A 13,433-nucleotide genomic window follows, 5' to 3' on the forward strand; every position below is an offset into this window, starting at 1 on the left:
CATTATTTTACATCTCATGAGAAAATATATATATATATATAAGATTAAGGTATATATTTATAGAGAAGTTAAACATAATACTTATAAAAAAGGAAACAAAATAAATAATGTGTAGAAAAGTTTCATTTGTATGACAGGGGTTGTTATGGAGATATTTTTGATAAGAAGCAGTTCTGGGTTGCCCCTGGTAGATATGTGCACATGTTTGAAAGGTGGCCAATACTGACCACCCTACTCAGGTCAAGTGGAAAGGAGAGGGAGCCCCAGCCTTGCATAGACTATAAAAACCAGCTGTTTGTAGTTTTTCTGTGGGGTCAGCAGCTTTTCCTAGGACTGAGAGCCAAGGAAGTGTCTAGAGAGACAGCTCCCATCTGAGCGTGGAAGTGTAGACTAAGGCTGTTAAATGCTGATGGCAAGACAATAATAAGCTGGTCACTGGAAGCAGGGGGAGGATAAATGCCTGAATTATTCACTGGAAGGCAGGAGGAGAGAGCAATGTACTTACATGTTTCAGTTCAAACAGCACTTCTCGAGTTAGTTCTATCCTCTTGCGATTTATATGTTTGACAGCCACAATGTTACCCTGAATGGACAAAAGGAGAGAACAAGATAAGGTTACCAGTATAGTCCCATAAAAGAAGCTAGGACAAAAACATAATAATTGCATAACTTTCAGTTGTCAGCACATGGTCAAATGCCAGGGGAAACATCAAAAGTCAATATCAGTTATTAGGTATTCAAGACGTCGTGTATTGGAACAGCCAGGAGTGTATCTAGTTGCATTGAGGTCAATCATACTCTTTAGTGAAATAAAATAGGTGGCAAGACTGAGTGAATAGTACAATGGACAACTCATAAGACTTTAGGGTGGAGAGAGCCAGGATTAAATCATAGGAATGCAAAGATAAAAGTGAGAAGGTATCAGAAGTCATATAAATGAAGGCAATGGATAATATCATAATGTTTTCCAAGTAAAAGAGTATACTTACCCTGTAATACGCAGTCTTGGCATAAACTTGAAACTGACCTTCTGTGGTCAGCAGGGACCCATAGTTAGAACCTCTCTGTAAAGAAGAAAGAAACTTATAGAGATGGACCTGCATGTAAACTCTGTAAATATATGACAGATATAAATGTCTGTGCACTAGTGTCTCTCACACATATTATATATAGATACATACCTATACATTATACTTGATCTATAAGTAGATGAAGGACGCAGTATGATTGGTGTAAATGCTGCAGTTAAGAGGAGCTGATGAAGTGAAGAGCTTTTTATGATGGAGCGAAGTGGCTGAGAACAGGAATGGTTCAAGAGAAGCAGATGTAGTGAAAAATATGAAGCAAAGTTTGGAATGAACAGTTAAGGAAGAGCTGGGGCACAATATGTGATGAAGATCAACATATGATGTGATGAAAAGGAGGAGCAGATACAAAGGTTGTGTAAACAGATAGTTCTATTGCTGTTACCAGAGATAGGGTGAGTTTGCTGCCTGCCCTGCGCAAGGTCTTTTCCAAGTTACTAGTCTGGATGTCCTCCCACCTGACTCTCCACAGTTCTGCAGCCAGCTCCTTCTCGAGGCGTAACTTCCTGGCAAGAATGTAGCATACACGTAAATTAGTCTCCGATGACCAATACCACAGTCTTAGCTGAACTTCAAAGCTGTTAGTACTGTTTGTTTACATCTTTAATTCTTCCTCATTAAATATACGTAAAGATTTTGTACTTCTATTATGTATATCTCATAAAGCTGCCTACTCAAATACCAGATGTTTCACCTTTGTGATTTTGACTACTGAATGTAAACTGCAAACCTATCCAATTACAGCCTGATCCTGTAGCTCTCATGGAAACAGGGTGAATAAGGTTCTGCAAGCAACTAATGAGTTATCCCATGATTCACACTTGCCCCCTCCCTCCTTTCTGCCAGCATCCTGAGAATCCCCTTTTTTAATTTGCAGCTCCAAGGCCGAGAAAACCATCAGTGTGAACAAAAGACAATAAAAATAGAAAGAGTTGCAGACAAAGCTGGAAACCCAAACCAAGGATAGCATAGCTGGTACCTGTATATGAAGATGGAGGATATAATGATTGCCAGCAAGATGAAGCAAATCACTATAGACATGATTTCCAGGATGGAGAAGCTGGCTGTGAGAAAACGACACAGAGAAAATGATGGAGAGGTTACACATCACACGCAACATCAAATTACACTATACACAGCAGGTTAAACAATGTACACAACTTGTTATGCAACGTTCATAAAAGGTTACATAGCACACAACAATGTGCTACACAATGTACAGAACCAACAGATAATATTATGCACATACCCATACATGCAATATGTTTTGAACTGATGTACAAACAGGTTATATCATCCATTAAACAGGCTAAACAATATATGAAAAAATGTATTATTCAATGCACAAAACACTAGCTCTAATACACACACAACATGCGCACGTAAGATGGAAGGAACAAAAAAATGTATTAATATCAAAGAGCTAAATAGCTCACAAGATAGCAAAATTTTACATGTGTGCAAAACAAAAATGAGCCCATTAGGATGTAGGCCCATAATACACAGAACACTCACCATGCATTCAACACTCAAGAGCACCTCACACATTGAAGAGTCTCCCAAACATACCCAAAGTTCATTCAGCCCATATCCCAACACTCAGCATGCACCAAGCTCAACAGTGACCCAGAATATGCTAATCTTGCACCTCACACGCAAGAGTCTCCCAAGCACATTCAAAATTCCTTCAGGACATAATCAATACTTAGCATGCACTAAGCTCAGCACTGGCACAAAAGATGCTTATCTTGCAGCTTACATTCAAGAGTCTCCAAAACACACCCAGAGTTCATTCAGCACATGTCCAATTTTCATCATACACTTGGCACCCATAATGATTCCAGAATGGATTCATCATGCACCTCATACTCGAAAGCCATACAAAGTTTTTTCCAGGTCGTGCTCAACCCCTGATAAACAAACTGGTTTTACTGCTGTTCTATGGCATACAATTCTGCTGTTCAAAATGTTTTGTTCATCTTTGTGTGGTTTTTGGCTTCCCTTTATATTGTATCTATTATAAGCATGTGGGGGGGGGCATGGTGGTACCAGAAATAAAATTATAGGGGCAAATACTTTGGGACTAAGTCACATAAGCCTGAGGGCGGAGTTGTGCTTATCCATAGGTGGGATCAAGGTGTTCCATATAGAGTCGCTTGTGTTCCATGAGCAAACTGGACAGTCAGGTGGCGTGGCTAGGTATTAAGGGAAAGTGGCAAGAAGGGGCAAATCCCACCTTTCTTCTTAACACAACAAGCACAGCAGTGGTAAAACATAAGAGACTATGGTGCTTTTGAAGAACTGAAGAACTGCCACTAGTCATGGTGTTTTCTACAATAAAGCAAAACAATTGCAAAGTGAGAGGACAACATGTTGGATACTTGATTAAGCATTGCCGATGACTCCCTAATGTGTTAAAGCACCTTTTTCCATAATGCAATAATAACAAGTCAAGACGTACAATTACCAGTGCAAATACATTTTTGTTAAAGGACCATTAAAGTGAAGGTCAATTTGGATGAATTAGTGCCCGGTTTTTAATAAACCTATTAAAAACAAGGGCACTTTAAATAATCAAAATTGACATTTCACTCCTTTTCTTCAAAAACTTAACTTTTAATCCTGAAAGCCGCTCCAGCGATTCCCCCAGCCGTTGGAAGCCTCTTCTTACATCAGAAATAATGAATCCGGCTTCCTCCAATCACGGCTTTTCCCCCGGGGGATCATGGCCTGATGCAACGCCGTTATTGGAGGAAGCCGGATTCATCACTTTGGACCCACGAAGAGGGTTTGCGACGGGCAGAAGAAGCGCTGCAGCGGCTGTTAGGATTAAAAGGTGAGATTTTGAAGAAAAGGAGTGACATGTGAATTTTGATTAATTAAAGTGCCCTTGTTTTTAGTAGGTTTATTAAAAACCAGGCACTAATTCATCCAAATTGACCTTCACTTTAAATACAGTAGAATTGCATAATTATCAGGTGCATAATAAAAAGACAATACAATAACACTTACTCTGAATTTCAAATAATTTCCCATTTGATGGCCCCCTGTATCATGTGACAGTCATCAACCAATCACAGAGTAGTATATGTATACCCTGTGAAGTTGTGCACATGCTCAGTAGGAGCTGGTGCATCAGAAAGTGTGTATATAAAAAGACTGTGCAAAATTTGATAATGGAAGTAAATTGGAAAGTCTTTTAAAATTACAATCATGTCCCTTTATATTTTCATTTTTTTAATCATTTTTTTTAAATGTATAAAGCACTTAATTTCAGCCATAAATGAGCATTTTGGTGGTTATATTATAAATTAGATTATTTTTTTTTTATAAATTTAAATATGGTATCTTAGTATCTAACATCTAACAGGGCATAGCAACATTCACCAGTAATCACAATACAAATGTAAAACATCATGCAAACACCAAAACAATTAAAATGCACCCCAACTCATCAGAAAATATGCAACCATAGCTGCCAACAGTCCCTGATTTCCAGGGATAGTCCCTGGATTTTGATGTATGTCCCTGGATTGCTTTTTTGTCCCTGGAAATGTTCCCTCCAGGAGATTTGGGGGGCTGAAGCTGAGCTGGGGCATATGTGACACAAATTAATGGGGAGGAGCTGCCGGTGAGGCTGTGCGTGCAACTACTCTGCTTGATCACTCAGAGCAGGTCTAGGAAGCAACTCCTTGCTGCACCTTCTCTGAGTGATCAATATTTAAACTGCCACAAATCAGAAGAAAAACACTTACAAACAGCTCATCCACACTAGGTAAGGAGCTGTGCTGATTTGTTGTAAAAGAGGGGGGATTACTTGGCTACTACTGTGGATAAGTTATTGCTTGCATCTTTGCCTTATTTAGGCTCACAGTAATCTTTATATTTGTTATTATTATTAAATGGGTTCACATATTATTTGCCTGCCTAATTTTGAGACTGGTATTGTCAATATTTGTGGGTAGTTGTAAGATATAGCTGCTGTAATCTGTATAATAAGTTATGGGTAAGTCTAAATTATACTATTAATATTAAATGTGTGTGTTTTGATTGCAGAACTAAGTGGGTCAATACTCCGTTAACTTGCTTGCTTGCTCTGCTGCAAAGTGTCCTTGGATATTTTTTTGAAATGTTGGCAACTATGTGCAACATTTTATCAGTATCAATTATTATTTATACAGCACAAGTACTACACACCCAGCACCCAATACCTTACTCAATGCACACTTTATACTCACTCAGCTCAAACCTTACCTTTCAAACACTCCGGGTTACTGTTATCAAATCCACAGGGAGGGGTGTCTGTTGGGATCCGGTTTCCAGGCCACTGAATCTCCCGGCCAGGTACAGGGGAAATGCTTCTCGTTGTCCCATTGTAAACAGATACAACCTGAATAAAGAGGTGGAAGATCCATGTTTAGCATCTGGTATCCCCCTCATCACTGCACATCTCACCTTTCTGTGTTTCCTCTCACCTGAAATTCTCCAAGTGGCTCATATAGGTCCCACAACAAATAATTATTCTCAGAATCACCATTGTCATCAATCTTCATGAATCCAGTCACCCCTGGGAAGAAAAGAAGTAAAAAACCAGTGACTCAAAATTATGCTGAGATTGAGTATAGTTGTTTTGGGGTGTATGTAAGGCTGTAGTGAGCTTGGCCTTTAGATGTTAGTTACCCTAACCTGTGTATAACTGATATAAACAGCTAGATTAAACTCTCTTAAAGGGACAGAATACTCTAAAAGATTCTATCATGTATATAAAGGAGCCCTATTTGAACATGTTAAAGTTTAAGCTTTTTATTTTGATTTTTATTCAAGTTATTTAACTACTTCTACCAAAAAGGGGTAGATTACAAGTGGCGCGTTAATGATAGCGCAGGAAGCGATATGCAATATCAGTGGACCGCACTAACATTAGCACGCAACTTGATATTACAAGTCCATGGTAAATCACATTTACCAGAGAGGGGGTTAGCACGGCTGTCATTGCTCTAGCGCAACCTATACTTTTAATGGAGATTGTAAACGCGCTAACTTAAGCTCATAATACAAGTCGAAAGTTACAGTTTGAGCATGAGCAAAAGCCGAAACTGAGATATTTAACGTGACTTGAGACCTAAAGTAAATTGTAAGGGTTAAAAAAAGTTTTTACAAAACACATCAAAAACATATTAAAATAAAGTATTACACTCATACATATACACTGTTAAATGAAATATATTAAATATTATAAAATTGATAGGTTTAAAAAGGAATATGGCAAGGGCTCTAATACCTTTAAACATGCAATATAATTTGTATTCATTTTTAATTAGGGTGGATTTGATTTAGTCACTAGTCAGTAAGCCTCAATATAAATAATAGTTTTCTACATAAAGTTTCCATTTTTAGAATATTAACTTTTCATATTAGTTTTCCAGTTATATCAGAAAACGGATTTATGGCTAGATTATGAGTGTCGCTATTTAGTGCTCCCACTTGCTCGTTAACTTTGCTAGACGGAGGCATTTTCAGCGAGGTAGGTAGTGCTTGTATAACAAGTAAAATGTTAGCCCACAACATTTATATATATATATATATATATATATATATATATATATATATATATATATATATATATATATATATATATTTATTAATAAAAAGTACATTATTTTCTATGTAAAGAACATAGGAATGTGAAATGCGTAACGTGCATAAGGTTAGCGCACATGAAGAATTGCTATCTTTAATGCGCATTACTGAAATATTAGATATAAACTATTAAAAAATATTAATACATTTTCATTATTATACATACTGTAAAATACTCTATATAATCCAAGAATATATGATAATATCTTCTAGATAGAAAAAATGTCCAAAATAATTTTATAGGAGTCTTTGGGAGAGCATAACGTTGTGAATGGATTATTGGAATTAATTTGGATTATAATGTATCGTAAAGATTTTTCCTCAAAAAAGCATTTTATTTTATAAAATCCTATTTAAATTTAAAAAAAATCCATCCTTTGTGGAAAAATATACCTAGGTAGGCTCAGGAGCTGGGAGCGAGCTGCTTATTAGTGACTGCACAAAAACTTCTTATCATTAGCTTTCTGATGTGTTCAGCTAGCTCCCAGTAGTGCATTGCTACTCCTTCTATAAAGGATATTCTAACAGATACCAAGAGAATGAAGCAAAATTTATAATAAAAGTAAAGTGGAAAAAAAATGTAATCATGAAAGAAAAAATTTGAGTTTCATGTCTCTTTAAGTTTCATGCTCATTAACGGCTAGATTACAAGTGGAGCGCTAAATTATTGCGCTCCCGCAAACGGGCTCCAATTTACTTGTAATATCAACACACATTATCATGCTCTGGTATTACAAAGTGGAGCGCTAATATCGCTTGCTCGCAATCGATATTTCGTGCTCCACTGGTAATCTGGCCCTATATCTGCCTCCCTATCATTGTCCAGTCTTTGTCTAAGTTTCTTTGTATTTTTCTCTTTCATAGGAGTATGTGACAAATTGTTTAGAGTGTCAGCTCTGTAGGTCAGAGATATGGCTTCACTGAGGAACACTGTGGTATCACATATTGCTATGTACAAAGTGAACTAAATGACTTAAAGGGACATTATACACTCATTTTTTCTTTGCATAAATGTTTTGTAGATGATCTATTTATATAGCCCATAAAGTTTTTTTTTTAAATAAATGTATAATTTTGCTTATTTTTAAATAACATTGCTCTGATTTTCAGACTCCTAACCAAGCCCCAAAGTTTTATGTGAATACCGTCAGCTACCTTCTCCAGCTTGCTGCTGTTCATGTAAAGGGTCTTTTCATATGCAAAAGAAGGGGGAGGGGGGAGTGTATTATTTGCCACTTGCAGTGGGCTTTCCAGCTACCTTTTCAACAGAGCCAAACTGACAGCTTCTAAGTACATTTTTAAACAGTTTTATACTGGATTTTTATATCAGTATCTGTGCATCTTATTCTTTATAGTAGTGTCTATTAAATGCAGTTATATGAAAATGAGTGTATACTGTCCCTTTAAAGCATCAGTTAAAGGGACAGTCAACACTAAAATTATTATTGTTTAAAAAGAGAGATAACGCCTTTACTACCCATTCCCCAGCTTTGCACAACCTACATTGTTATATTAATATACTTTATAATAGTCTCTTATCACATGGTTTTGTATTTGCTTTTCACAACAGGAGAGTGCTAGTTCATGTGGACCATATAGATAACATTGTGTTTAAGAGGCACTAATTGGCAAAGACAATAGATAATAAATAAAAAGTCATGTGATCAGGGGGCTGTCAGAAGATGCTTAGATACAAGGTAATCACAGAGGTAAAAAGTGTATTAATATAACTGGGGAGTGGGTAATAAAGGGATTATCTATCTTTTAAAACAATAAAATTTCTATTGTAGACTGTCCCTTTAAATTGGGCTTGAACTATGTGTGTACTGTGTATTCGCAGCCTTCACAAACAAACATCCCTCCCAGCTGTGGCACTTCACATTTCTAATTAACATGCTGCCCTCACGAGCCCTGTGTCACAAGCACAGCTTAAGAAATAAGTGCAGAGAGGGAAGGAAGGAGGGAGAGTGACCCCATCTTGTAAATGAAGGCAGAGAATTGTGACTGCTCATCAGACTTTCTGAGATGGAGGATAATGGAAGACAAGAGATAGCATGATCAGTATCAGTGAGAAGAGGAAATAACAGGGCTTATGGGGATCTGAGCTGAGAGGGAGAGAAAGAGAAGAGAAATGGGAAACAAAATGACAGAGATGAGGAAGGCTGAGACAATGCAGTGGGTAAAGCAGAGAAGGAACAGATTGGAAACAAGAGAATGAAAAACATGGGAACCGTCTAGTGCACAAATGTAGATTTTATTATTGCTCTGTGGTTTGGTTTTATCCTTGTAAAGCGAATATACACATAGTTAAAGTCAGTTCCACAGCATCAATGGCTGCAGTACTGGGACATATAGGTGTAGCCACTAATGAGCAGCTAGCTCCCAGTAGTGGATTGCTGCTTCTAAACCTACTTAGGTGTGCTTTTCAACGAAGTATACCAAGAGAACAAAGTACATTTCATAATAGAAGTGAACTTAAAGGGACAGTCTACTTGAAAATGTTTATTGTTTAAAAAGATAGATAACCCCTTTATTATCCATTCCCCAGTTTTGCATAACCAACACAGTTATATTAATAGACTTTTTACCTCTGTGAATAACTTGTATCTAAGCCTCTGCAGACTGCCCCCCTTATCTCAGTTCTTTTGATGGACTTGCATTTTAGCCAATCAGTGCGGGCTCATAAATAACTCCACCAGTGTGAGCACAATGTTATCTATAGGGCACGCATGAGCTAACAGTGTCTAACTGTGAAAAACTGTAAATATGCACTGAGATAAGATGTGTCCTTCAACCGTTTTTAAAATCAGTTTATGAACCTACCTAGGTTTAGCTTCAAAGAATACTAAGAGAACAAATCAAATAATGACTTGACTGACCCTTTAAACATATTTTAAAATTGCATATTCTAGCTGAACCATGAAAGCTGACTTTCATGTCCCTTTAAGTTGACGACAGACATATTCTAGAAGTTGCAAAGTAATAATGGCCTCCATTAGTGTTTTTAGAAGAAAGAGTTTGCATAGTGGAGAAGTAAGGTGCAGGTATAAAAGGGGCACTGTATTGTCATTTTTTTTTCCAATGACTTGTTATTCTCCATTAAATATATGGGGGATTGGACCTTTAGGTTTATTTTTGTAATTGAAAAACCTGTTTATGCTCATTGAACCTTCATCCCATCATCTGGGTGTTGAACAAAGATATTTCAGAAGTGGAATTCTATAATTTGTTATTTTTATTGAGTTTATAAACTGTTGTTAGTGATGAAATGTTTTGACACTGTATTTATGAGAGATCTTAAAGGGACGAGAAACCCCCCAAAAATTATCTCATGATTCAGATAGAGAATATAATTTTAAACAACTTTCCAATTTACTTACCAATCAGCAGCTCCTGAGTCTACCTAGGTATCCTTTTCAACAAAGGATATCAAGAGAACAAAACAAATTAGATAATAGAAATAAATGGGAAAGTTGTATACAATCATATGCTCTATCTTTATCATGATTTTTTTGGGGGTATTTATGTCCCTATAATGTTTTTTCTCTCTCTCCTTCCATGTGTTCTTAATGATTTCATTTATCTGCTGGATTGTATTAAATTGTTTACAGATAGCTTCTTTACCTTGATTTTGTCATTTAAAATAGCTGGTTTTGCCTGCTGTATCTCCACCTATACTGAAAATTTCACTGTTTAAGTAAAAGGTTAAAAATGAACTATTTAACATGTTCATTTTCGATTGTTCTCTATAATTATTGGCATCACTGTGAATATCGAGATAAGATGAGGAGTTTGTGTAAACATATAGAGATAAGCTAATGAGGTCTGCTCTGCATGCAAGCTCAGCGGATTTCATTGTGGATTTAAGTAACAGGAACAGTTATTTCATATACACAAATATATAAAAACAAGCAATTCCACATACATTTTATATTCTGCAGCTGGTTTAGCAAGTTCGTGAAAACACATTAAAAGGAAACCCATTTTACAGTACACCGTCCCTTTAATAAAGCATGTTGTTTATTTGATCAAGGCATTTTAACACAATTAATTTGGAGCTTACAGAAAACTGTGAGACTCACCATGGAAGGTTCTGTTCCACATATGTTTGAGAATTGCAGATGTGTTCTTCATACTGTAGCCCTTGGCCCTTGTCTCATTAACAGCATGAGCATAGAGAAACACTGCATCATAAAATGCTGCTGCTACTGCCGCAATCTGTAGACATGGATGAAATTAATTACTGTCTGGTACAGGGGGTGGGGGAGCAAGTTAAACACACACATACAGAAGTAAGCAAACAGTCACACATTCTCAAACGTATAACTATCTGACCTACACACGGTATTTGTGTGTGCACCTATGCTTTACACATTATCCCTTGCATACTGATACCTTTACCTTGCACACACACTTATGCAGCTCACCACAAACTCACAAACCTGCTCTGCAGCTTACACTGTACAGACATCTTTATTTGCACATAGTCTGGACCAATATATTCAGCGCTGCGGTGCTTACTGTGACACACAAGCCCTCTTGGCTGCCAGTCTCTAGTAAGATCTTGTTTTAGAGAATAGCTTGTCTCTTACCCGCAGCTTGATAATGAAACATTTCCTGCTGACGTGCATAATTAATTGGTTATCAAGTCTAAGTGGCCCAATTACCAGATGCTGGAGAGAGAGCAGAGATCTGGACATATTATATGGTTTTATTCAGATTGATGAAGAGACAGCAGATCTTGAGCACATGGACATGAATTGTGCAAATAAAAGAGAGCAAAACCTGGGTATGAAGGAGTATTTAGCCTCATAATAGAAAAATGATAGTGGGGCACACAGCAAGGTTGAGGGCATGATCTGGGTTTATCCCCCGTTATGCAAGCATGACTCAAGACATTATGCTGCCTGGGTCAAACAATGATTTTGCACCTCACCCCAACTCCTCTACCATCTAAACCAAAAATAGTTAACAATCTTATAGATTAAAGGGACAGTCTAGTCGAAAATAAACTTTCATGATTCAGATAGGGCATGTAATTTTAAACAACTTTCCAATTTGCTTTTATCATCAATTTTGCTTTGTTCTCTTGGTATTCTTGGTTGAAAGCTAAACCTAGGTAGGTCATATGCTAATTTCTTAGCCCTTGAAGGCCGTCTCTTATCTGAATGCAATTTGAAAGTTTTTTACAACTAGAGGGCACTAGTTCATGTGTGTCATAAAGATCACATTGTGCTCATGCACGTAGTGTTACCTAGGAGTCAGCACTGACTGGCTAAAATGCATGCCTGTCAAAAGAACTAAAATAAGGGGGCAGTCTACAGAGGCTTAGATACAAAGTAATCACATAGGTAAAAAGTATATTAATATAATTGTGTTGGTTATGCAAAACTGGGGAATGGGTATTAAAGGGATTATCTAACTTTTTAAACAATAAAAATTCTGGTGTAGACTGTCCCTTTAAAGTTCAGAAGATTGACATTTCACATGACAACAAGCAGGTGGACTATTTTCTCTATAAGTGCCACCCCTGTGTTATTCTGCCTGGGTTCTGTGGTACCCCCTGATCCAATTATAGAGCTTGTCCTATCCATATGAATGGAGAAAGGACTGAGTTTGGTAATATTAAATATACACAATATAGGAATTGTGAGAGTGCCAAGCTTGGCATTGTAGGATTAAAGGGCTCCAAGCAGGTGAAAAAATTATATATGTGGGGTGAGGAGTCATGAAGAAAAAGCAAGGTATGACAGAGCATTGTGATGGAGAATGATGGAGAGACATAAAAACTAGGACATTGGGTATTATAAAGTTAGGATGGAGAGAGGGCACAGACTTCTCAGAGGATTCATTATTTTATAAGCACCTGGTTTGATCAGTTGAGGTTTGAAGTTTATTAGGAAGAGTTGACTATAGTTTGAGTGCACCCCCTTTTTCCCTGTGCTGCCCACAGTAGCTTTGTACAGGGTGGTGCCTTTTTTGTGGGATTTTATAGACTCGGGAAGGCGAGATTACAAAGCATTGTCTGTGTGGGTGGCAATGGATTACTAGAGGTCTGGAACTTGCTACAGATTAAAATCCCCCAATAAATTCCCACTTACCGGACTCTGGTCAATCGTGTAGTTGAGGTTTTTAGCAGCATAATTTCTGAGGTCCTTGAGGAAACCCTTGTACTCTTTGCTGTCCGGTTCTCTGTATGTGACGATCATCACTGCCTGGCCAGGAGAGACGCATCACTCTAAGTACTCAATTCTAGTTGCAGTATTAAGTAACTTATATAGTACTATGGGGCAGTATTACATTAAAAAATACAACAATGAAGCTAAACTCAGATTCACATGAATGTGTTTTACTAAAGAAACAAGTCTTAGTCTTCTTATATCTCTAGTTCTATCCATTAATACTACTTTACATCCTAATAAAACAGACATAGGCATATTTTACAGTTAAAAAATTTAACACAACCAGTTTTAACAATTGTGTTTCCCACAGTGTTATGGCTGTAATAACTGTCTTTCTGTGCTGCTACCGTTCATCTTTGATGTAGGAAATATCGTGTATTGGGTCACGTAACTGTGGTAACAAATAGTATCTCCATTAGAGTCTATGGAGATATTATATGTAACCTCTAGGCCTCAGTAATTTAGGGTCAGTAGAGCAAAACTAACATTCTGTAACAATATATAGAGAATCTAATTGTTTTATTAG

At 37.1% G+C, this 13,433-nt stretch overlaps 1 protein-coding gene across 2 annotated transcripts in view; it reads right to left on the bottom strand.

Moving 5' to 3' along the window:
* The window catches only part of NPR1 (natriuretic peptide receptor 1), a 336,428-nt gene that overhangs the window by 164,019 nt on the left and 158,976 nt on the right, over nt 1-13,433 (bottom strand). For both annotated transcript variants that reach the window (XM_053704226.1, XM_053704235.1), the window contains exons 4-11: nt 12,827-12,940; nt 10,808-10,943; nt 5,561-5,652; nt 5,340-5,475; nt 2,065-2,149; nt 1,471-1,591; nt 990-1,064; nt 506-583 (exon numbers count right to left, since the gene is read on the bottom strand). In XM_053704226.1, the coding sequence (XP_053560201.1) occupies nt 506-583; nt 990-1,064; nt 1,471-1,591; nt 2,065-2,149; nt 5,340-5,475; nt 5,561-5,652; nt 10,808-10,943; nt 12,827-12,940 (837 nt within the window). The remainder of the gene's footprint in view (nt 1-505; nt 584-989; nt 1,065-1,470; nt 1,592-2,064; nt 2,150-5,339; nt 5,476-5,560; nt 5,653-10,807; nt 10,944-12,826; nt 12,941-13,433) is intronic.

This window comes from Bombina bombina, chromosome 1 (genome assembly GCF_027579735.1).
Source record: "Bombina bombina isolate aBomBom1 chromosome 1, aBomBom1.pri, whole genome shotgun sequence".
In the NCBI taxonomy this organism is placed as follows: domain Eukaryota; kingdom Metazoa; phylum Chordata; class Amphibia; order Anura; family Bombinatoridae; genus Bombina; species Bombina bombina.